General features: G+C 43.0%; 1 protein-coding gene across 1 annotated transcript; it reads left to right on the top strand.

Moving 5' to 3' along the window:
- Nucleotides 1–1,598: 1,598 nt before the first annotated feature.
- Nucleotides 1,599–19,916, top strand: LOC124280175 (telomerase reverse transcriptase-like). The gene is made up of 9 exons (XM_046716073.1): nt 1,599–1,619; nt 7,841–7,918; nt 8,027–8,096; nt 9,368–9,410; nt 10,115–10,241; nt 10,887–10,942; nt 12,060–12,115; nt 18,805–18,910; nt 19,479–19,916. The coding sequence occupies exons 2-9, from the start codon at nt 7,858–7,860 to the stop codon at nt 19,557–19,559; spliced, it is 600 nt and encodes a 199-aa protein (XP_046572029.1). The 5' UTR covers nt 1,599–1,619; nt 7,841–7,857; the 3' UTR covers nt 19,560–19,916.
- Nucleotides 19,917–26,679: the final 6,763 nt, after the last annotated feature.

The raw sequence follows: 26,679 nt of genomic DNA on the forward strand, positions 1-26,679 counted from the left end.
GGTCGTGGGTTCGATCCCGACCGCGTCATACCAAAAGACGTTAAAATATGGTACTTGTTGGTACCTGCCTGGCGCTCGGCATTAATGGGTACAACAAGGACTGGTCGGCTCGGAGTCAGTATAATGTGTCTGAGTGGGGTATTCATGCCTCACTGCGGCATGGTATCTCAGTGGGCTAGCACTATAAAACCAGCTTCAGTCTGGGCTAGTACAAGCAGCCGCACATACACATACACGCGTTGCATTAATTCATTCGAACTTTTCAATTTCATATTGTAATCTTAATACATCATTTTATTCAGAATGAATTATATGGTAGCTTTGCTGGGGGCTGATAGTTAGTATTAATGAGAGAAAGGCAATATGGATTTTCAGAGAAGTGTGGCATGATAGTGTGCCTTTAACACTGTCCTAAAATAAATGGACAAAACAGTTCAGCTCAACTATTTACGTTTGCTGCTGTACATTTCAGGCAACAAGGAGTACAACTTTACTTCCAACATGGACAAGGTCCTTGTCAGCTTTGAGTTGATCCATCCAGAGCAAGGTCTAGTTCCTTCTGTAGACAGTGACGGTAGGTGACCCATTGGACATTGACGTGTCCATCCAGAGCAATGTCTAGATCCTTCTGTAGACAGTGACGGTAGGTGACCCATTGAACATTGAGGTGTCCATCCAGAGCAATGTCTAGTTCCTTCTGTAGACAGTGACGGTAGGTGACCCATTGGTCTAGATCCTTCTGTAGACAGTGACGGTAGGTGACCTATTGGTCTAGATCCTTCTGTAGACATTGACGGTAGGTGACCTATTGGTCTAGATCCTTCTGTGACAGTCCATTGGTCTAGTTCCTTCTGTAGACAGTGACGGTAGGTGACCTATTGGTCTAGATCCTTCTGTAGACAGTGACGGTAGGTGACCCATTGGTCTAGTTCCTTCTGTAGACAGTGACGGTAGGTGACCTATTGAACATTGAGGTGTCCATCCAGAGCAATGTCTAGTTCCTTCTGTAGACAGTGACGGTAGGTGACCCATTGGTCTAGATCCTTCTGTAGACAGTGACGGTAGGTGACCTATTGGTCTAGTTCCTTCTGTAGACAGTGAGGGTAGATGACCTATTGAACATTGAGGTGTCCATCCAGAGCAATGTCTAGTTCCTTCTGTAGACAGTGAGGGTAGATGACCTATTGAACATTGAGGTGTCCATCCAGAGCAATGTCTAGTTCCTTCTGTAGACAGTGAGGGTAGGTGACCTATTGAACATTGAGGTGTCCATCCAGAGCAATGTCTAGTTCCTTCTGTAGACAGTGAGGGTAGGTGACCTATTGAACATTGAGGTGTCCATCCAGAGCAATGTCTAGTTCCTTCTGTAGACAGTGAGGGTAGCTGACCTATTGAACATTGAGGTGTCCATCCAGAGCAATGTCTAGTTCCTTCTGTAGACAGTGAGGAGGGTAGGTGACCTTTTGGTCTAGATCCTTCTGTAGACAGTGAGGGTAGGTGACCTTTTGGTCTAGTTCCTTCTGTAGACAGTGACAGTAGTTGACCTTTTGGTCTAGTTCCTTCTGTAGACAGTGACGGTAGTTGACCTTTTGGTCTAGTTCCTTCTGTAGACAGTGACGGTAGTTGACCTGTTTGTCTAGTTCCATCTGTAGACAGTGAGGGTGGATCGCCTTCTGCATGTTGAGGTGAAGTTTGCAGTGTTTTGCTCATCAGTTCTTTCCAATTTGATGCCTCAAATACACAACCAGTGGAGGACAAAATAATGTTATTTTTTCTTATCCTGACTCATGATCTTTTGCTTATCTCCCTTTCCCTTGCGAATGGTAGTGGAACACTTGAATCCCTTGAAGTTCCCGAAGCGGACGTAAAAATACACTCACCCACGAGTTACCTCCCTTTCCCACGTAAACAGTCATTTGACCAGCCTAACTTGTCACTCTCTCCCTTTTCGCCCAATTGGATGGTTGGGCGAGCACTGGAGTCCCATATACGGCATTATATCCTTTTTATTTAGGTCCTATTCTTCAAAATTACGCTGTGTATGGATTTGGCAATAACTACTATGTATTATATGTAAAAAATGTGTAAAAAGTATTTGTATTTGTGTCATAATTTCATCTTTATGTAACTTTGTTTACATTTCATGAAATCTTGCAGTGTTTGCAGGCATAGGTTATCTGTGGCTGATCCTCACCCCCAATGCCCTTCGTGCATAAAACTACGCGGTAAATCTATGCGGCCTAGGAAGTCAACGCATTAGAAATCTTTCAACGAAGAGATATTACCTCCGCATGAAGTAGACATTTTGATGACCCCCTGTTACTTCTACCCGAAGAACCTACGAGATCGGCGACTCAATCGACTTCCACGACTACTAGATCGTCTCCTGCAACGGTCACAGCAGGCCACCACCAACTTGACGAACTACCACCTACCTCTCAACGCAGTGAAGTCGAGGCACACAACTCATCAGCGTTCGCGAACGTTTCTTCTACACCGCAGCAGCTTCAATCAACGCAGACTTGATCCGGGTGAAATTATGGGACAATTCACCAACCAGATGATGGCCATGATGGAACGTAGGTTCGAGGAAGAAGCGAAGGCTCGGCGAAGGCTCTGCGAAGCCTCTCATCTACTGACATCGTGCGCAAACCTACGGACCTGCGCGAACCAACTCCTCATAGAACTACGTCTCAAGACTACGTTGGCGAACGTACATCTTTGCGAAGGTCTCTACAGTCTGACGACTCTGTCATCTTGGAGGAGGATTAAAGACATGAGAAGCCTACTCACCGTTCTACATCTGCGAACCCTCAACGTTCGAGAACATTGAAGGATCCATCTCCTACACCTAGCCGTTCTAGATCGAGATCTCATATCTCTCACAGACGTTTGCGTAGTCATTCATCTCTTCGCGAAGAGTAGGCTCACGTCACAGAGGTTTGCGAAGAGATGAATCCACAGACAGAGATTCGCGAAGAGAGGACTCTCAAGATAGACATTCGCGAAGGGAGGAATCTTCAGTTCGCGAAAGGATGATGGAGGTTCGAGAAGGGATACAGGTTCGCAGAAGGATGATTCAGCGGAGGCATAGCTCTACCGATCAGAAGATAACTGATGAATAACCAGACTTCGTCTTCCCGGAATCAGAGGTTACAGATTGGATAGCCAATGGTTTGAACTTGGAGTCTCCTTCTAAGGATATAGATGAAGTCTACACTTATAACATGCATTATGATGACTTTGACTCGGTGACTATTCCTCCGATTGAACCTATATCCAAGGTGCCTTCTAACCTACACACAGCTTTGAGAAAGCTGCAGACATCTACAAGATTCGAGAACTCTCAGATATACAGGCAGATAACAGCAACGCAGACATCTACAGGGTTCGCGAACCCTAGGGTTAACAAACCCTTACATCAACAGGCAGGATGTTGAGGTCGACTCTATTACCATACAGCTGAATAAAACAAGGCAATGATGAAAACTAAACAAAAAGATCTACAACATGTGCGATCTCTACAGTTTACAGCCTGCACAACTCTACAACCTGCACAAACCTTATACCTGTGTAGGTTCAGTTTCGGACGACAACCTACTTGATGAAAGGAATCCCTTCATCTATACGGATGCTGAGGTCTTATACCGGGTAGCAGATGGCCTGCGGATATTGTAGTTCACTCACTCACTCCAACCCAACAGAGACGTACTGCATATACGCTGATGACTTCGACTCCAAAATGATATCACCTATGAAGCCGATATCTCAAGTACTGGAGAACCTCAAGGTTACCTTTGTAAAGGGCTTAAGGATAACAACGCCTTCAAGAATCCTTGAACGGACATACAGATGATGATATTATTAATACTCGTCACTCAGCGTGGGGATTAGGATTTTATATCCTATCAGCTAGATTCAACATCGGTATTTCTTCAAGCTCCATACAGACATACGTCTCGACAGCCTCCTTCGTCATGCTGGCTTATATTATCCACAATGGGAATACGTGATTTATATCACTGAACAAGATTTTACATTTGGAGCAACCCTTATTCAAGAGGTTTTATATGAGCGGCGTAGAATTACGCGCGCTTTTGGTTCAACCAACTAATTGCATCAGATTTTATGGAGGCCAACTTGCTACAACACCGGTGACGTCATGCTTGGAAGCTGATTGGGCCACGTCAGATGACGCCTCCCACTGACAGAGCAGGCTCCAGGATGTTTACTGACTTGTAAACAAACCCGCAGTACGGGGGATTACTTCATCGACAGCCTTGGAAACAATATACAACTACGGCCTGTTATCATCATGGGAATCTAATAGATGTGTAGCCTTGACAGCAGGATAAACGATGTTTATTTTGGAAGTTGTCGCTGATAAAAGTCGGTATAAGTACCTGTCCCCTGCGATGCTACACTGGAGCCAGCCGTCCTATAAATAGACAATGCTTCGATGTATGCTGATCAACACAGATCGCTGCGTAAATAAGGGGAAGAATGATGTATCATCACTGCAATCAGAGGTTAGCACTTCCAATGGAACGTCCTACCGTTTGGAATATCATCGGCTCTATGATTATTCATACGAATAACCAAGCCTATAGGTACCTATCTGCAGCATCGAGGTCTACGCAGTGCCGGTTATCTGGACGACGGCATGCAGGTTCTTCAAAGTGCCAATCAACTCAGACAGCAGCTGAACTTCACAACTAGGATGGCTAGTGAACCTGATGAAGTTGGAGTTAGAATCAAACAAGATCTTCAATTGCTGGGAATAAGAATTATCACAATCGAATTGTGGTCCCAGAAGATCATTGGGTCAAGATAACAGCCATGATTCCATAAGCAGTCATCTTTCCGTTAACACTACGAACATGGCAATGTCTACTCGGTCTACTAACCTCGGCGCAGGACTTGACTTGCACAGGAAGGTTACAACTAAAGCCGCTGCAACGGTTCCTGACAAAACATCTGGACAGCGTCGACCCTATCTTGCTGCCAGACAATCTTAAGAGGTACCTACTTTGGTGGACCGACAGGTCGAACGTTTGCGGAGGGACCTATTTACAAGAACCGGCCTTTGACACACATCTCTACGTAGACGCATCGATACAAGGTTGGGGTGCACATCTCAACAACCAAGTTGCATCAAGAAAGTGGTCCAAAACAGAGCAACATCTTCACATCAATCTGCTGGAGAGGAAAGCTGTGATCAACGCCTTACAACTATGGTCGAGCTCGCTGATCAACAGAATGCTGATGGTCCACACGGACAACTCTACAGTGGCATTCTCCATAAATCGGCAAGGATCTACAAGATCACCAAGCCTACTACAGCTCACATTCCAGTTGTTTGACATCACGGAGGAGGCAAACATCTCTATAAAGGCGTGTCACATACCCGGAGCCAAGAATGTGCTTGCAGACGCTCTCTCCCGACCACTGCACCCGTCACCTACGGAATGGATGCTCCATCCAGAAGTGTTCCGGCTCATCATAGGGGAAATAGGATCCCCTTGCATAGACCTGTTTGCCACGAGGTTCAACAAGCAACTACAGACGTTTTTCTCACCAGTTCCAGATCCTCAAGCCTGGGCAACAGATGCACTGAACATATCATGGGAAGGACTAAACGCTTATGCGTTTCCACCACTGATATTACTACCGAAAGCACTGTTGAAGATCAAACAGACACAGGCGCTACAACTGACCTTGGTCGCGCCATACTGGCCAGCAAGAGTATGGTTCCTAGACCTAATAGAAGATCTCGGAAGTCCAACAATCAAGTTATCAGATTGGCCGAACCTACTCATACATCCGCACACCAAGCAAGTCCACGGGAACCCAACACTGTTCCAGCTACACGTGTGGACCGTATCAAAACATGTTTGAAGAAAAGAGGATACTCTGCCAGAGCAGCCGAGGCAGGCTAGCGTTACGCAAATCTACTCGTAACTTGTATGATGACAAGTGGCTGAAGTTTGAGACTTATGCCAGGCGGAAAGGCTTCATTGCTATGAAAGCTACTCATCCTCAAGTGGCGGAATACCTGTGTCATCTTAGACAGACTAGACATCTGAAAGGTTTGACATTATCTACATACCTTGCTACCATCAGTACAGTGATTACCATGAAAACAGGCATCAAGTTGACGAAAGTACCAGAATTACTTGCTCTGCTGAGATCTTTTAAACTGGAGGACCAGCAAAAGAAGTTCAGAGCTCCGGCCTGGGATCTGAATGTAATTCTACGTCATCTTACAAGTGATGCCTACGAACCTATAGATGAGACTACCCTCGAGCTGCTGACACAGAAGACTCTGTTCCTGCTTGCGCTAGCCACGGCAGCTCGGATATCAGAGATACATACTCTGGACTTTGGTTGAACTAGATTCGACATGGGGCAACATGCTGCAGTTCATCTAGGACTTAGATGGGACTTCATTGCCAAGAACCAACTACCTGGTCAGCCAGATAGACAGTTCCACGTACCAGCGCTATCTACAATCCTCGGACCAGAGGATATAGAGGACCTATCCTTGTGTCCAGTCAGAGCCCTGAAGATATATCTTCAACAGACTAAGACAAGGAGACGAAAATTCAAGTGCCTGTTCATCCCATTATCCACAGAGACATCAGCAGAAGTCTCAAGAACGACGATATCGTTCTGGATGAGAGCCGTCATATGGAGAGCCTATAAAGCAGCAGGACTAGAACCTCCTAGAGCTTCCAACTCACACGAAGTCAGAGCACTGGCGTAAACATTGGCTCTGCACGGAAATTGCACTATATCAGCATTTATGGAGGGCTGCTTTTGGAAGTCGGATACGGCGTTTTCCAACCACCAACTCCAAGACATAGCCACTGAAGACGTCTCAGGCATTCACCAATTTGGGACTCTCCCTTTATCATGTTGACTTGTCGATAACTTTTACTAAGGAAAAGTATTAGTTTGAAAGTCCATGCACACAGTCTAGGACAGACTAGCATGAGTGATTAAAGATCCTGTACGGGTAAAGATCTTTCCTGTACGTGTAGGGGTTGCAACTCATTTATGATAAAGATCTTATCATAATCTTTGGGTTGTTATAAGATATCTAGTAATAAGAAGATACTAGTTTATCTGAAGCCACATGAATCAAGATGATTCAACTTGTCTGAGATGGAAGTAAGACAAGAAGTGGTCCCCCCCTAGTTATAACGTAAGTTGGAAGAATAGGATCTCGGAAATGCCGCTACGCAGTTCCAATGGGCATGGATACAGGACGTATCTAAAGGACAGCTGATGAATCCAGGAAGAGGCCTTGACACACCACCAATCCATAGGATTCTATAAGCAAAAGATCATGAGTCAGGATAAGAAAAAATATGTAATTTTTCAAGTAAAATTGATATTTTATACTTATCCTGACTCAGGAGGTCAAGCCCTCCCGACCTCCCCGCTGGAAACACTTCGGATTGCACAGCAGATCCAAGTGCTTGGGCAGAAAAATCAGGAGAGAGTGACAAGTAAGGCTGGTCACATGACTGTTTACGCGGGAAAAGGGAGGTAACTCATGGGTGAGTGTATTTTTACGTCCGCTGCGGGAACTTCAAGGGATTCAAGTGTTCCACTACCAGTTGCAAGGGAAAGGGAGATAGCAAAAGATCATGAGTCAGGATAAGTATAAAATATCAATTTTACTTGAAAAATTACTTATTTCTGAATAATGTTTTTTCAGAATTAAAAAATCGGTTTCATTTGAAATGATATTTTAACATCAATAGTTGATTGAATACATATAAGTAATGAAACTCACAAAGTCACCAATAAAGTTTGACCGACTTGTATACAGAGTTTCCTTGGTGTGGGATGCTGTTCAACACACAGACCGTGGAGGTGATGGTGGACTACAACAGATATGCTGGGCAAGGTGGGTTGCCTGCAGATACTACACCCACAGCTTGTTTTGAAGATTTGTCGGATTTGTGTTCTTGCACCCAACTCACTCAATCACTAACTCGACGGAATTTATTTCCAGCCATCCGAGATACGATCACGATAGATTTCTCTGCCCAGCCTGGTGCCTCCATGAAGAACAAGCTGCTAATGTGAGGACAACTAACTGTGTGGTTCAGGCAACAGTACCTTGAAAATATTTACATGTTTCAAATGGATACAGAACATGAGCAAGGACTGACCATCAATAGTCAGGGGAACATGGGATTTTGATCTACACAATATAATTCTGTCACTTTTGTTATCATACCCAAAGTAAGGGAGTTTGCTCATAAGCCAGAGATTACTCCTAGGCCAAATGTAGAGATAACATCATTATCAGGTAATATGACACACCAGGCCTTATCACCCATACTGCATATCCTGATCATGTTGAACATCCAGTGCTTGTCACCGTCCATTGAACCATGTGGTTAATACTCATGAAGTTGGTCTATGAACATGTGGACACTGTTTCAACAGGGGGGTAAACCTTGTTTGTTTTCAGCAACCTGATACATTCTGTGTCTAGTTCGACATTGACAAGAATCTCTTGAGGGTGGGAGATCCTAAAAGATAGGGACTTTTCTAACATTTGGCCTAGGACTAAGATTATGAAACATATTGAGAAAAATCATTTTTTGTTGTACCAAATATAACTTTGAATGCACAAAACACAAAAATGGCTCCTTCAATGTTGATCAGTAAAACAAGTCACCTATAAAGACATGGTATTAGTTCAACACTTGTGATGATGTAGATACATCCATGCAGTGTTATCATGTGTTTACCTGTCCCAGACTCCACCATACATGGGATACTGGGGACTTCAAGTAGGAAACAATGTGTATCAGAGCTCCAGATCAGATTTAGCTCATGTGGGTACTGTACCCACTGTATTTTTGGGTGACCAAGGGTATTATGAATGTTCAGTGGGTATTTCATTTTCATACCCACTGCTTTCAACATAAACGATTTTCAGTCATTTTTTCACCTAAGTATTATGTGACTTAGTAAGTTTACTAAGAAGGTATGTTCTGCCTGAATGTCATTTACCTAATCAAACCAACTTAAATATAATGGAAATGATTGACATAAAAATCACTCATCCTATACTGACAGTACAACACTAGTCCTGATATAACAGTACAACTTGATAGCAATAGATGTCTTTTTCATTACATACATATCTTTATAAATATATTCCCTGGCATTTGTTTTAAACTTTTTATGGATCTAACATTTGAAATGCGTAATGATTGCTTCAATTTTTTCAATGCATAATTTGAAATTTTCTATTGTATTTTCAACCGAATTCCCTTATCTGGGCCTCTGGTGTATTGTGATAACTACAGAAATACTGACGTGTTCTGTCCATTGTCAGGTTCTTGAGGCAAAAGTGTCAGGGGCTGTACATGGATCCGCAGGTGGGTGTTCTGTGGCTGTGCCTCTCTGTGTGTGTGGGTGGGTGGGGGTGCGCTGTGTGGACTGTGTATGCTCATGTGTCTGTGTGGACTCCTGTGTCTGCTGTCAGTCAATATTAGCAGCATCTGGGGTATTGTTTCATGTCAATTTCCAAATTACACGAACTTGATCTAGAAATCTGTTCATAAATGAATTTGGTGTGAAACAAACAAAGGTTTTATAAGTAACAATGATAATCCAAATTAACTACTTTGGGAATCAATACAATTACTGCTATGTCAAAAAGTGGCACTGCAAATAAACTGGAAACAGAATATAACTACATCGAGGGTGAACAGTGATCTTTACGGAATAGCTGGTCCTTTTGTAATTAGAGATGTAAGTGAGATGTAAGAGATGTGAATGAGTGAGTTTGGTTTTATGCCCCTTTTAGAAATGTTCCAGCTATATCACAGCGGGGGGACACCAGAAATGGGTTTCACTCATTGTACCCATGTGGGGAATCAAACCCTGGTCTTCGGCGTGACAAGCAAACGCTTTAACCTAACAAATCCTAACCGTTATCTCACTTTGGTTTCCATAGTTTGTTGTAAGTATCCAAGAACTAACATACCGTAGTGGTTGGTTGACATCTTAGGTCCCATTGTTGTAGCAAAGATTTGTCTGTAATATTCCCCATCAAACTGAAAGGTATTGTACCTGGTAGATCAACAGCGTAACGAGGAGGATCGTCAGCACCTACAGGGTGTTCCTGTTGGCCGCCTACAAGCTGCACTGCTTCATCCTCAACTCTTGGCCAGCCAGACGCCGGAACAACCATCGCTTCCTGATAGGTGAGTCTAGCTGGAGACATGAGGAACTTACAGCAGGTTTCGAGCTCATGCCATCTCGAGGAACACGGGGTAACTGTTCGCAAGTGTATACTTACTTTTGCCTTGCAGAATATAACTGTACAGTTTCATCATTGAGTGAGTGAGTTTTAGTTTTTAGCAATATTCCAGCAATATCACGTCAGGGGACACCAGAAATGGCTTCACACATGCAGACAGTACTAGGGTACCTACAATGTGTGAAACCCTGTATTGGTCGCGTGTCCACGGAGAGTATCTGGAATAGTGTTAAACTTGCTGAGTGAGTGAGTATGGTTTTACGCCGCTTTGAGCAATATTCCAGCAATATCACGGCGGGGACACCAGAAATGGGCTTCGCACATTGTACACATGTGGGGAATCGAACCCAGATCTTCAGCATGACGGGCGAACGCTTTAACCACTAGGCTACCCCATCACCACTGGATGGCTCTAGAAGATTAAAGAAAATTAGATAAGCATAGACAAATGACATGCTGTGTATTTGTAGGTGCCACAGTCATGTTAGATATATTGGCACCTTAGTACCAAAGTGTTCAGCTGCAATAATTCTTCACATCAAACACTGCAGCTCGACCTAAATCTAATATTTCAGCACTTTTGTTTCAGAAGTCATCCTCAACCTTGCCAGCTACCTTCATTTCAAGGTCAAGGCCAATGTGACGGTTTGTTTCACAATGAGTGCATATTCTTGATAAGATGTTTTGGTCCATTATGGTTTGCTTTCCGGATGAGCCCAGCCGAAATTCCAATAATAGAAAGTATTTTTCATCAGGCACTGGTCTCATGCCTCAAATGATTACAAGTTTGTCATAGATACAGTGTGTATCCCAAAGCGTGCCAAATTCGAGGTTCAAGTGTTTTCGACGATTCAATTGCTTGCGCTACATCAAGGGAGTATGTGCGCGATCAGAGTGCACAAGCAGTTTCATCGGTAGGGCAGGTGCCCAGTCGCTGTCGTGAGAAGTTTTATTGACAATGGAAATCAGGAAGTTAAGATATATAAAAATCAAACAAACATCAATATTATTATCCTGAGATGCATCACTTCAGATGCAAAATCAACTGCCTATATATATAACACAACATAGCAAGCGAAATTTCAGTAAGATCCGTCGTCTGTTAGTGACAGGCAGTATATAAAATAGGAAGCCACGTGATCACAACACTCCTTCGCAGTGCGGAGTGAAAAGTATGGCTCATCATCGAAAACCCATACAAAATCGCCGATACGATGTCATGAATGCTATTTTTGTAGGGAACACTTGATATTTTTGCGTGAAATAGATGAATATATCCTTTATCACTCATGCTTAGTGAAATAAAAACTTGAAGTGAAATTAAGATACAAAATACGTTTTTGTCTTACATCGTCGAAAACCCCTGACACCGGGATACTGTATAAGGAGAATGTTAAGAGTGAACCCTTAGCTGGGAATGATGTCCCTGAGTGCAGACAAGCTCCTGGACATTCATTGCTCTGAGACAGCCCACAAAGATGGATTCTAGGAGTGAAGATATATAACCTCTTTCTTCAGTCAGAAAAAAACATTGTATTTTGATTAGATGTCTATTCTTAGCATCATGTCATTGAAACCAGGATCAAAACAATTCAAGGAGAACAGAGGTTTTATACACTGGAGTATTAAGAAAGCTTATACATTGTATTCCTTTATGTTGATATAAATTCATGGAGAAAACTGTGAAAGTTGAAACTGCTGTAGGAAGAAAGAAATGTACTCCAAACATACTTTCATCCTGGACCCGATGTGTATGTTCCAGCAAGCCACAGACAAGGATGGGGGCACATCGCTGTTACCATTGCCTCTTGTGAAGTGGTAAGAAAACAAACAAGTATTGAAAATAGGTGACAGATGAATTTGATTTCTGGACAGTGTATGGTGTGTGAATGGCTATCATCCAAAACTGTTCCGCAGGAGATGTGGCCTGAGTTAGATTAGGACCCCAGAAAACCATGACAGCAAAAATGGTTAGGTGATCCGATTTGGTAGCTGGAATATTGCTGAGTGGGTTTAAACAGCAAACTGATGACTTGTGTGATCTTTGCGAGGCGCCAGATTAGAACTGGTATAAGCATCCCATGCATGTCAGTAGAGGTGGCAATGGTTGTCACTAGTGGTGGTCCGATTAATTGAAATAATCGAAGATTGGTCCCACTGGCTAAATGACCAAGCAATCGATCCTGTTTTCTAATAATCGAACACAAACAATTCTGGAACACGTTTTCATTAACAGTATTAATTTTTCCTTATCCTGACTCATGATCTTTGCTTATCTCCCTTTCCCTTTCGAATGGTAGTGGAATACTTGAATCCCTTGAAGTTCCCGAAGCGGACATACAATACTCATCACCCACGAGTTACCTGCCTTCCTCTTTCCCGTGCAAACGTACCATGTGACGTGCCCAGACTTGTCACTCTCTCCCTTTTCGCCCAAGCAGATGGTTGGGCGAGCACTGGAGTCCCGTATACGGCAATTTTTTTGTTTATATTAAGGCCTATTCTTCTAAATTAAGCTGTGTATGGTTTTGATTATAATTACGATGTAGTATTTGTAGAAATTTGTTGACTTTGAGTCGTGTTTTCATCGTGTTGTAACTTTGTTTACAATTCATTAAATCTTGCTGTGTGTGTAAGCACAGGTTGTCTCTGGCTGATCCTCACCCCCAATGTCCATTGTGTACAGATCCATGTTCATCCACCTTGCGTTGTATCTACTGTATTGATTTAGCTGACTTACAATTTAATCAATATCTGTCTTATGTTTATAGACGTGCCATGGATCGGGTGAAAAAGACATCTCTAGTCACATGTGATAAATCTGGAGATCAGCCTAAAAACCGTATGTTGCTCGCTGCTGATGTTCATAATAGTGATGTGTTGCCTAGTACATTACAGGGCCAGTCTGCGGCAAAGGGGGCTAAAAAAGGTCGTCAACCTCGCAACCTACGCAGTCCCAGTCTAAGAAGACGGTGTCCTCTTCTACTATGCAGAGAAAGTCTACGAGTACTAGATCTGAGGGCAAATCTACACGTGCTATTGCTGCTACGCAGAGATCTTTCAACGATGAGATCGTACCGCCTCATGAGAAAGACGTGTTTGACGACCCCCCTATACTACTACCTGAGGTATCGATGACATCCACGACGCAGTCGATGTCAACTACTATGAGATCATCACCTATGAATGTCACAGCAGGCCAGCTGTCGGACATACGACCTCTTCCTTCGAGGACAGAAGTTGAGGCACAGAAAACAGCATCGCAGCCGATTCAACAGATGCAGAACTTCGACCCGGGGGAGTTCATGACGCAGTTTACCAACAAGATGATGGAGCAGAGATTCCAGCAAGAATCAAGGAAGACCCTACAGTCTACCGACACCGTACTGGCCTGCGCGAATCTACACCCATCAGAGCTACACCTGCAGTTGATGTTGGCGAACGCACTCCTCCGTGAAGGGCTCCACAACCCGACGACTCCGTCATCCTACGAGATAGTCAAGATGATACGCAAAAGAAGGATCAGTTCTTCCTATCGGATCACCTCGCATCGATTTCGACGGCAATCACCTTAATACGCAGACAGGGTCTACTGGTGTCCTGCTCCTGGAATGACAGATTTACGCAGCCACTACTACGAGCTCCCGTGGGAGGCGCCTACCATCTTTGGAGGTCTATTGGATGATGCAGCTAAACAAGCTACACAAGAATCCAGAGAGGTGATGATGATCAAGACCATAGACACCTTGGCCAACGTCATCCGCCATACATCCCAGAGATACAACAACAAGTCTAAGTTTGCTGGGATACAGAGAGCTAAAGACAAAAAGTACTCCAGCTCCAGAGGCGGGAAGGACTCTTTTCGTCGCCCTTCAGGCAACTACAGAGGAAACTCTGGAAGAGGCCGCGGCCCCAGAGCTTCCAGAGGTACCAGACGTTGATGCCAGAGTTCGGAGTCTTCCACCCCCCAGCCGTTCCTGTAAAACTGTCGACAGTGGGTGGACGTCTATAAGGGTACTGGAAAAATTGGGGAATTTTAGAAGAGGACTACGTCTCTCAGGTACTAAGAGAAGGGTACAAAGTACAACTGAAAGATGCTCCTCCGTTAACCCTCAGCCCGAAGGTCTTCAAGTATGCAGAGGAACAGTCAGACAGATTACAAGAAGCCATCAACGCACTTCTCTCAAAAGATGCAGTAGAGATAATAGACCAGAATCATCTCACCCCAGGCTTCTCATAATTCCCCAATTTTTCTAGTACCAAAGAAGAACTCCGCAGAGAAGTTCAGACTGATTTACAACATGCTCAAATTCAACAGAGACTACCTACTGAAACCAGACAGGTTCAGCATGATCCACCTACCTCAATTGAAACAACTCGTCCGTCCAGCAGATTACATGGCCAGCATAGACTTACAGGATGCGTACCTGCACATCCCGATACATCAAGAATCAAGAAAATATCTACGATTCCTGTTCAGAGGGCAACACTACCAATGGAGCGTGCTACTGTTTGGAATATCTTCGGCCCCATGGCTATTCACACGAATAACCAAGCCTATAGTCGCATACCTTCATCAACGAGGTCTACGCAATGCCTTTTACCTGGACGACGGGATTCAGATCCACCAAGATGCAAGTCTACTCAGAGTACAACTGAACTTCACGATCAAGTTGCTCACTCAACTGGGATGGTTTGTGAACCTAAGGAAGTCAGAATTGGAACCAAAACAAGATCTACAATTCCTGGGGATAAGATTCATCACTGCAAAGAATCGAATTGTCATCCCAGAGGATCGCTGGGTCAAGATACAAGCCATGATTCCGCCAGCAGTCACCTCTCTGTTAACACTACGATCATGGCAAGTTCTACTCAGTCTACTAACCTCGGCGCAAGACTTGACGCACATAGGAAGGTTACAGCTAAGACCGCTACAACGGTTCCTCATAAAGCATCTGGACAGTGTTGACCCTATCCTGCTGCCCGAAAACCTCAAGAGGTATCTACTATGGTGGACACACAGGTCGAATGTGTGCGAAGGAGTCTATTTACAAGAGCCGGCCTTCGAGACACACCTCTACGCGGATGCCTCGTTGCAAGGATGGGGGGCACATCTCAATGATCAAGTAGCGTCGGGAAAGTGGTCCCATACAGAACAAAAGCTCCACATCAATCTACTAGAGATGAAAGCAGTGATCAATGCCATACAACTATGGTCGAGCTTGCTGAACAACAAGATGTTGATGATCCACACAGACAACTCCACAGTGGGGTTCTCCATAAATCGGCAAGGATCCACAAGATCTCCAAGCCTTTTGCAGCTCACATTCCAGTTGTTCCAGATCACGCAGAAAGCAGACATCTGGATAAAGGCGTGTCATATACCCGGAGCCAAGAACGTACTAGCAGATGCTCTCTCAAGACCACTACGCCCGTCACCAACGGAATGGATGCTCCATCCAGAAGCGTTTCGGAACATAAGGGAAATAGGATTCCCCTCCATAGACCTGTTCGCCCCGAGGTTCAACAAACAACTGCAGACGTTCGTCTCACCAGTTCCAGATCCTCAAGCCTGGGCAACAGATGCACTGAGCATATCGTGGGAAGGACTAAACGGCTATGCTTTTCCACCCCTGATAATACTGCCAAAAGTACTGATCAAGATCAAACAGACACAGACGCTACAACTGACTTTGGTCGCGCCTTACTGGCCAGCGAGAGCATGGTTTCCAGATCTACTAGAAAACCTAGGAAGTCCAGTATTCAAGCTTCCAGATTGGCCGAACCTACTGATACATCCGCACACCAAGCAAGTCCACAAGAACCCAGCAGTGTTCCGGTTACACTTGTGGACCATATCAAAATGTGTTTGAAGAAAAGAGGATACTCCACCAGAGCAGCCAAAGCAGTAGCACTAGCGTTACGCGGATCGACTCGCAACCTATATGACGATAAATGGCTGAAGTTTGAAACTTACGCAAGGCAGAAAGGCTTCACAGCGATAATAGCTACACATCCTCAAGTGGCGGAATATCTATGTCATCTGAGACAGACCAGACATCTAAAGGGTTCGACGCTATCGACTTACCTCGCTGCTATCAGTACTGTGATTACCATGAAAACAGGCATCAAGTTGACGAAAGTACCAGAATTACTTGCTCTACTGAGATCATTCAAGTTGGAAGACCAACAAAAGAAATTCAGAGCTCCAGCCTGGGACCTGAATGTAATTCTGCGTCATCTTACCAGTGATGTCTACGAACCACTAGACCAGATCACGATCGAGCTACTAACACAGAAGACGCTGTTCCTGCTAGCGTTAGCCACTGCAGCTGGCATATCGGAGATACATGCGCTGGACATTCGACAGAGGGCAAAATAATAGAGTTCATCTAGGACTTAGATGGGACTTTATTGCCAAGAATCAACTACCTGGTCAACCAGATAGACAATTCCACGTACCAGCGCTGTCTACAGTCCTCGGCCCACAAGATATAGAGGACTTATCCTTGTGCCCAGTCAGAGCTTTGAAGATATATCTTCAAAAGACTAAGACGAGGAGAAGGAAATTCAAGCGCCTATTCATCCCATTATCAACTGAGACATCAACTGAAGTCTCAAGAACGACCATATCATTCTGGATGAGAGCCATCATATTGAGAGCCTACAAAGCAGCAGGACTAGAACCTCCTAGAGCTTCCAACCCACACGGTTAGAGCACTGGCCAACACTAGCTCTACATGGAAATTGCTCTATACCGACAATAATGGAGGGCTGCTTCTGGAAGTCGGACACGGTGTTTGCCAACCACTACCTCCGAGACATAGCCACTGAAGACGTCTCAGGCATTCACCAATTTGGGCCTCTCGTTGTAGCACAGCAACTAACGGTTCCTCAAAGGCTCTGAGTTGGAATCTCACCCTTTATCACGTTGACTTGTAGATGACTTTTACTAGGAAAAGTATTAGTTTGAAAGTCCATGCGCACAGTCTAGGACAGACTAGCATGAGTGATTAAGATCCTGTGCGGGTAATGACCTTACCTGCACATAAAGGGATCGCAACTCATTTATGATAAAGACCTTATCATAATCCATGGGTTGTTATAAGATATCTAGTACAGGAGAATACTAGTTTATCTATAACCACATGAATCAACATGATTCAACTTGTCTGAGATTGAAGTAAGACAAGGAGGTAAGACAAGGAGTGGTCCCCACGAGTTAGTACGCAAGTTGGAAGAATAGGACCACGGAAATGCCGTTTGCAGTTCCCATGGGGGGGATACAGGACGTATCTAAGGACAGCTGTTGAATCCAGTGGCTTGACCCACCACCAACTCTGACGGATTCTATAAGCAAAGATCATGAGTCAGGATAAGGAAAAATATGTAATTTTTAAAGTAAAATTGATATTTTATACTTATCCTGACTCATGATGAACAAGCCCTCCCAACCTCCCCATTGAAGACACTTGCGATTTCACAGCAGATCCAAGTGCATGGGCAAAAAATAGGAGAGAGTGACAAGTCTGGGCACGTCACATGGTACGTTTGCGCGGGAAAGAGGAAGGGAGGTAACTCATGGGTGAGTATTGTACGTCCGCTTCGGGAACTTCAAGGGATTCAAGTGTTCCACTACCATTCGAAAGGGAAAGGGAGATAAGCAAAGATCATGAGTCAGGATAAGTATAAAATATCAATTTTACTTAAAAAATTACATTTCACAAGGTTGGTTTTGTCTGTTACATTTCATAAGCACTACAAGCTTGTTCCAAGTCATGATTGAAGTTATCTTAAAGACTCTAAGAAATTTATGTTCCTAACATACTAGTCATCCTTTATAGATATGAAATTTTGCCCAAAAACACCCCCAAAGAACTACATGTTTTTTTCCCTTATTTTTCTGTGCATTAACAAATTTCATAAATGATGCTAACCAATTATTTTCGATGATTGATCAGTTGTAATGAATCAATCGTCAATTATGAGATTTTAACCAATTCCCAACACTAGTTGTCACCAGATTCTACTAATTGGGTCGGGTGGTCAGGCTTTCTGACTTTGGGAGCGGTGGGGTAGCCTAGTGATTGGCGCTGGCTCGTCACGCCGAAGACCTGGGTTCGAATCCCCACATGGGTACAATGTGTGAAGCCCATTTCTGGTGTCCCCCGACGTGATGCTGCTGGAATATTGCTAAAATCGGCGTAAAACCAAACTCAGTCAGTCAGTCAGTTTCTACCAACATAACTTTCAGTTGTCTCGTCTCGGTTAATTGGAAGCCTAAGGATATGGATAAAATATTGGTGACTATAGTTTTTATACAGCAACAACAACCTGAACACTTCCTTGCCTTGATGTGTGGGAAGGTTCACATGGTAAAGCTCCAGCAACATCACCCCCTGTTGTGTGCCCAAATCTCAGTTATTTGGAGGCCTAAGTATATGACTGAATATCACCAACCATGGTCCTATAGAACACCCAACTAATGGAGAGACTTTCCTCGCCAGGCTGTGTGTGCAGGCCCACGTGGTGAAACTCCAGCAGCACCACTCCATGTACAGCTCCCTGCTCACCTCGCTCAAGGCCTACAGGAAGGGCTTCTGGAGGAGGATGGTAAGGTATTACTTCAGTCCTTGCACCTCCTGACAGTCCAATGACGGTTTAACAAGCAATGTTCACCTATAAACATAGCATACTTACTATGATATCAGCTGCCTGCCCTTAGAACATTTACAAAGGGCTCTCTTATTAAGATCATTCAGGAGTAAAAATTTAATTCAGAGATCTAGTAGTTACTTAATTCAGTGATCAAAAAACCTGAAACTTTTTCGTTAATTGTTTTGAGGCAATTACTGGTATGTACCCTTTCTGCACTACTGCTTTTGTGAAAAGAAATCTGTAATATACATAAGAAACAAAGGACTGTCACGTCACCAGAGTGGGTACTGAAGGTTAAACACCTGCATCATTCCCGGCTTCCTTCCCACAATAAGTTGATGGTCCAGTGTTTCACACAACATGACATGGCACACAACTCAGGACAGGGCACACAACTCAGGACAGGGCACACAACTCAGGACAGGGCACAAGTCCTTGAGATACACCTTAATCATAAAACAAATATGTCCTGTTAGGGCCCAGAATCTGTCGTGTGGTTGGATTCCCTATTGTCTACTTCCAGATCCCCCAGCACAGGTGTGAGGTGGAGGTCCTCAAAAAGAATCCCATCCCTGTAGAGTTCCAACAGATCCTGGAGAGGTGATCAGACATGTGCGATACTGTAGATGCTGAGTGGTGATATATCTGAATATAGGGACATGTTTTGTCATGTTATATCTGCTTGTCATGGAGAACCGATCAATCATGTTATATCTGCATGTCATGGAGAACCAATCAATCATGTTATATCTGCATGTCATGGAGAACCAATCAATCATGTTATATCTGCATGTCATGGAGAACCAATCAATCATGTTATATCTGCATGTCATGGAGAACCAATCAATCATGTTATATCTGCATGTCATGGAGAACCGATCAATCATGTTATATCTGCATGTCATGGAGAACCAATCAATCATGTTATATCTGCATGTCATGGAGAACCGATCAATCATGTTATCTGCATGTCATGGAGAACCATCAATCATGTTATATCTGCATGTCATGGAGAACCAATCAATCATGTTATATCTGCTTGTCATGGAGAACCAATCAATCATGTTATATCTGCATGTCATGGAGAACCGATCAATCATGTTATATCTGCATGTCATGGAGAACCAATCAATCATGTTATATCTGCATGTCATGGAGAACCGATCAATCATGTTATATCTGCATGTCATGGAGAACCCATCAATCATGTTATATCTGCATGTCATGGAGAACCGATCAATCATGTTATATCTGCATGTCATGTCAGAAGAACCGATCAATCATGTTATATCTGCATGTCATGGAGAACCGATCAATCATGTTATATCTACATGTCATGGAGAACCGATCAATCATGTTATATCTACATGTCATGGAGAACCGATCAATCATGTTATATCTACATGTCATGGAGAACCGATCAATCATGTTATATCTGCATGTCATGGAGAACCGATCAATCATGTTATATCTGCATGTCATGGAGAACCGATCAATCATGTTATATCTGAATGTAATGGGGAAGTAATCAATCATGTTATATCTGCATGTCATGGAGAACCGATCAATCATGTTATATCTGCATGTCATGGAGAACCAATCAATCATGTTATATCTGCATGTCAGAGAACCCATCAATCATGTTATATCTGCATGTCACGGAGAACCGATCAATCATGTTATATCTGCATGTCAGAGAACCAATCAATCATGTTATATCTGCATGTCATGGAGAAGTAATCAATCATGTTATATCTGCATGTCATGGAGAACCGATCAATCATGTTATATCTGCATGTCATGGAGAACCGATCAATCATGTTATATCTGCATGTCATGGAGAACCGATCAATCATGTTATATCTGCATGTCATGGAGAAGCGAGCGGCCATGTTATGTATGGCCCAAGTACACAGTGTCTCTCAACTTATCTTTGTTATGTTTTTGTTCAGGAATAAATATGTTCACATTGAGTCTGCCTTTCTGTTATGTGTGAATGCTTCAGATGTCACCAGTTACCATTTTGGGATCTTAGACATGTCCAGCTGTAGACTTATTGTGAAACCTTCAGACCTGTCCAACTGTAAACTTCTTGTGAAACCTTCAGACATGTCCAACTGTAAACTTCTTGTACAACCTTCAGACTTGTCCAACTGTAGACTTCTTGTGAAACCTTCAGACATGTCCAACTGTAAACTTCTTGTACAACCTTCAGACTTGTCCAACAACCTTCAGACTTGTCCAACTGTAAACTTCTTGTGAAACCTTCAGACATGTCCAACTGTAAACTTCTTGTGACAACCTTCAGACTTGTCCAACTGTAAACTTCTTGTGAAACCTTCAGACTTGTCCAACTGTAAACTTCTTGTGAACAACCTTCAGACCTGTCCAACTGTAGACTTATTGTGAAACCTTCAGACTTGTCCATCTGTAAACTTCTTGTGACACCTTCAGACTTGTCCAACTGTAGACAGATTGATTGCATGGGAGAGTAAACTGTATAACCCCCATGAATGAATGAATGAATGAATATGGCTTTACTCATCTTTCAGCAATATTGTCGGGACACAAGCAATGCGCTCCATGCATTGTACTCGTGTCGGGAATCGAACAGAATCTTATGTGTGATGAGCGATGCTCTAACGTCCATAAGGATATCCCACTGTCCCACACCAACTATCTCTGAGCATCTGCCTTGAGTGACCGCCATTTACCAGTGAAGTATTATTTATTATTTGGGACGTCATAATGGTTTCTCATATGAATCATGTCAAGAATGTTGTGAAAACATGTTTATTGATCTTTATGATGTCCACGAAATAAACCTAACGAAGGGAACACTACATCTTTGTGATCAGATCAGTCCATCCTCTTATTAGTTGAAACAGTAAGACAATCACCTGGTGACTGTTTTAAGAGAAACAGTTTAGTCAAATTTCTGAAGAAAGGAACAGACCTGTCTATCCACGACTCTCCTTCACCATGACAAGAGCGACTTTGTGGGATTTTACGCTGCTTTAAGCAATATCACGACTGGCGTCACTGGAAACGGACTTCACACACTGTACTCAGTGGGGAAGCAAACTCTGTCCTCCCCGTCACGAAGGATTTCGACACAAGGCTACCCAGGCTCCCCCTTGACTGCAGACAGTACTAGGGTACCTACAATGTGTGAAGCCCTGTATTGGTCGCGTGTCCACGTAGTGTATTTGGAATAGTGTTAAACTTGCTGAGTGAGTGAGTGAGTGAGTATGGTTTTACGCCGCTTTTAGCAATATTCCAGCAATATCACGACGGGGAACACCAGAAATCGGCTTCGCACATTGTACCCATGTGGGGATTCGAACCCTGGTCTTCGGCGTGACGAGCGGACGCTTTAACCACTAGGCTACCATACCGCCCTTAAACTGGCTGAGACGTCCATAGAAATGGTGCAAATGTCAATTTGTGTCCCCGTCACTTATAACGGCACTAGGACTGAACACCATGTGTCATCATCACTGTAAATTTGCTTTGATTTATGGGAGTATAGACTGTTTGGAATTTGCTTTCGTTCCTGGAGTTTAACTTGGCGTTTGAAGGACAGTAAAGAAACATTCATCCAAACGTAGCAGACAAGAACTGGTTATGTATTTTGTTACTGATATCACAGGCGATATTACATGCATCTTAGGTCCAAACTGGCTGAGACGTCCATAGAAATGGTGCAAATGTCAATTTGTGTCCCCGTCACTTATAACGGCACTAGGACTGAACACCATGTGTCATCATCACTGTAAATTTGCTTTGATTTATGGGAGTATAGACTGTTTGGAATTTGCTTTCGTTCCTGGAGTTTAACTTGGCGTTTGAAGGACAGTAAAGAAACATTCATCCAAACGTAGCAGACAAGAACTGGTTATGTATTTTGTTACTGATATCACAGGCGATATTACATGCATCTTAGGTCCTGTGAAGATTCGGGGCCAGAATTTCAGAATCCCATGCTTGGTTTAAGAGGCTGCTAACAGGAACAGGTTCTCAGGCTGGTAGACTAATGCTTATTCTCCGAATATATATAGGCTCCAGAGAGATGGGAGATTCGGAACCTTAGGGAATCCAGAATTGTTTTATTAAGGACTTCAGCATTGAAGGCTGGGCGGGAAGGAACATAATGTGGTTCAGGGACTGTGGCTGAGTCGGCTGTATATAGCAATGCTCATCATGTCTGTCAGTGGATTGTTTGGTCCAAACTGGACTATTTACAGTCAAATAGCTGGAACATGGCTGAATGCTACATTAGACAACATTTAAAACGCAATGGACATTTAATTGCCACTGTCAGCAATATTCCAGCACACCACAGGGCGTAGGAACGGTTTCAGTGTGTATGGTTTTAGAGGGGGCCTAAATCAAAATGAAATCAAAATGTAATTGTAGTATGGTAAGGTAGATATGGTTTCGTCTTGAAAAGTGGGGGCTCTCCCAGCACCTGCACCAGAAATGGGTTTCGCACATTATCATTGTGGGGAATCAAACCCGTGTCTTCGGCGTGACGAGAGAACCACCAGGCTACCCAGCCGTCCCGTGGTGGTGTAGCAGCGTACCTTCGTGTTATGATTTTCATTTTGCTTGATGGTCCTGTGAGTATGATCAAACTGAGCTTAGTTTCAAATAATTTGAACCAAGGTGAAGCTATTTCTAATATTCAGTTCTTTTCAGAACACTTCCAATTTATAACTGAATCATCAGTTCATGAATACTCAATGTATTTTAGAAATGTCAGATGCAGCATTTGTTATGATTTGGGGATTATACTTTCTCAGTAAGGTGAATCCAGGATAGGTCTCAACCCTACACTAGAAACTACTTTCCTGAGAACGTGTAATCTCAGACATAACATACGCTGCAACAGTTAATGATATTTTTAAGTATAAGCATATATACAGTATATACAAAATATACAGTTTGTTTTTTGTTTTCAATAACTTTCGGTGTTGCTAATATTCATGTATCGTACGTGATGTGATTTGTTACCTGAGGAAACACGTCATTGAAATCATTCGTGCGATATTCATGATCCATTCCCATACATTCAGTGCAATAAGTTTGCTTGTTTGTTTGAAAAATTCACATACAAAACGGAATTCGTGAATCTGCAAGTCAAAACATTGATTACACAACAGTCTCGTTTCCGGTTGACTGGTTCCCGTCCTACTGCGCAACAATAACCAGTCCAGAATTTTGAGACCAATTCAATTAACTGGATACATAATTATTAATCAGTATTATTTGATACATCTAAACACTTGTATATTGCAACACTACGCTCCTTCTAATCCTTGCAAACATGTCAGGCAGCGTGCTCTGTCGTACAGCGAGCTCTGACAAACGGAAACGTGGAAATCTCAAAACGCGGCTCGGCCGCTAGAAAGTTTGGCGGTCTGGTACGGACTTCACATTATATCAATCACATTGTACGTTACAGAACTACACTGAATAAGCGCAAAGAACACATAACCAGTGAGCCAGATGCATTATGAATCATTTTACGACCTCATCAAACAGGGTCAGTCTGTGACGTCTTAGTTAAGGTAATGCTGTCTACACCTCGCCATAAAATATAGAAATACGATGTTATTAAAGTTTAAAATTAAAATTCATTTGTAAATACCATTTTCGTATGAAACAAGGAATCGGAATTCAGTGTAACCATAGTGATGTCTATTTCCCCTTTCACACGAGAAAATTCGGATCGGCTGAAAAGTAGGTCATTGTCTGAATAGGTTAATGAGTCTCATGTTTGGGTTTGAATCGTGACTTTGTTACCACTTTTCCGCTAAGATGTTACGGTAAATATGCACTTGGACAAAAGTTAAGCAACACCCCGATATTTTTCTGTGTGATCACTTTCGAGATTGCGGGAAATTTTAATTAGTGGTATAACCAAAAAAAGAAACGTGTTTTTTTACAGCAAATGTCAAAAGCAAACTATGACAAACTGACCTTTATTGATTTCAAGTGCGTACACTGAAAAATGAAACTTTACTAAATGGTACACTTTAACAGAATATTTAACAAGATATAAAATATCACCAATGCAGGTAATTTAGGCAAGCACTGACCATAATATCTGTCAGAAATGTTTATTGTTCATTTGCAAGTTATGTTACACGAAGTAAACATAATATCGTGGGTAGGATCCACGGACATTGATGACAGCATGCACCCTCCGTCTCATACGCTGTACAAGTCTCTGAATGCGTCTCGGAGGCAACCAGCTCCATTCCGCGTGAAGTGCTTCCAGCTGCAATGATCTGACCAATGGTTCCGTCTCCAGTGCACCAAATTCCAGCTGGATCTCTCACGACACGTCAATCGTTCACGCATGTGCCGCCAAGTTACTTGTGATCGTTTTGTTGGTCTTCTGGCACTGAAACCTGCTGCTCTGAGGCGCCGTCTAACAGTCCTTGTAGAGTCTCTCTGATTAGTGTACCACTGGTCTCTCAATTGTGTCGAATTTGCGAAGGGGGGTTTCGTCTAACGATCCTCAATAGTCGTCTGTCCTCTCTTACAGATGTTATTTTCTGTCTGACAGATCTTGGGCGATCACTCAGATCATTTATTTGTCGATGTTTGTCAATTAAACGGCTTATTACCGAGTGGTGACGACCTGTTCTTCCACCAATAGCTCTCAAAGACATTCCGCTGTCTCTCAGTCAAATAATCTGCCACGGAAGTAGACAGGCGACGTCTTGCCATGACAAAGTTTCATTTACTTCTTCTCTGTGAACACCGAGTACACCGCGCTCGATGTTCACGACTTTAAAGTGGACTTTTGACTTTTCACGGAAAAAATCACCTATATTTGGCAATAAATTCCGTCATAGTAGCATAATAATGAAATATTAATTTGGCGTTGCTTAACTGTTGTCAAGGTGTGTATATATACGTATATTTCAGGCTTATGTTGTGATTCCCAAAATGTTGTCTGTTGAATTAGCTTTAAACATCATACTGAAAATATAATTTATCTCGTTACACAGGAAATATTCGTTATTGGTGTCCAATGTGTTGTCTAAAATGGACGTCCCCTTTGAATCGACTGGCTACCAGGTTTGTAGTGTAGGGCTGTGTGTTGGCAAATAAATTGTGTTCCAATATATTGCGATTCAGGTACCCGTATTGCGATACGTATTACGATATATTGGGAACTTAAGTGGTTGACAGCGAGTGACAATAATTGTACATGTCGATCCAATTTTCAACATTAAAAGTCCATAAACATGCATGCTATGGTTCTGATAACAGCAATCTCAAAATTAGGTTCCATAGTCATGGATTCTATGTTCTTTTATACAATTTATTGAATTACAGTATGCCGTTTTGCTATTGAATAACGAAGGAAACCATTTGTTGTGAATGAAAGTGTGTAGATGTTAATTTAAACCATAAAGATAATCACAAAAACTTCATATATGTTCTTTACCCAATGTACCGGTCCTCCGAAAAAATATTGCAATACGTATCGTTTGAAAAGCGTATTACGATATACCGGTATACCGGTAATACCGTGCAGTCCTAGTGTAGTGTGATATGAACCCCTCTACAAGGACCCTCGTGTCCAGCCGTGTCCAGCCGTGTCCAGCCGTGTCCAGCCAACAGTCCCATAGAAGTAGTAGCCCTGATAATCAGCTACATAAGCACCATAGTGAAATTCAAGGACATGCTTTTGGAATGACTGT

Source organism: Haliotis rubra, unplaced genomic scaffold (genome assembly GCF_003918875.1).
Source record: "Haliotis rubra isolate DU_JTF1 unplaced genomic scaffold, ASM391887v1 Scf261, whole genome shotgun sequence".
Taxonomy (NCBI): Eukaryota; Metazoa; Mollusca; class Gastropoda; order Lepetellida; family Haliotidae; genus Haliotis; species Haliotis rubra.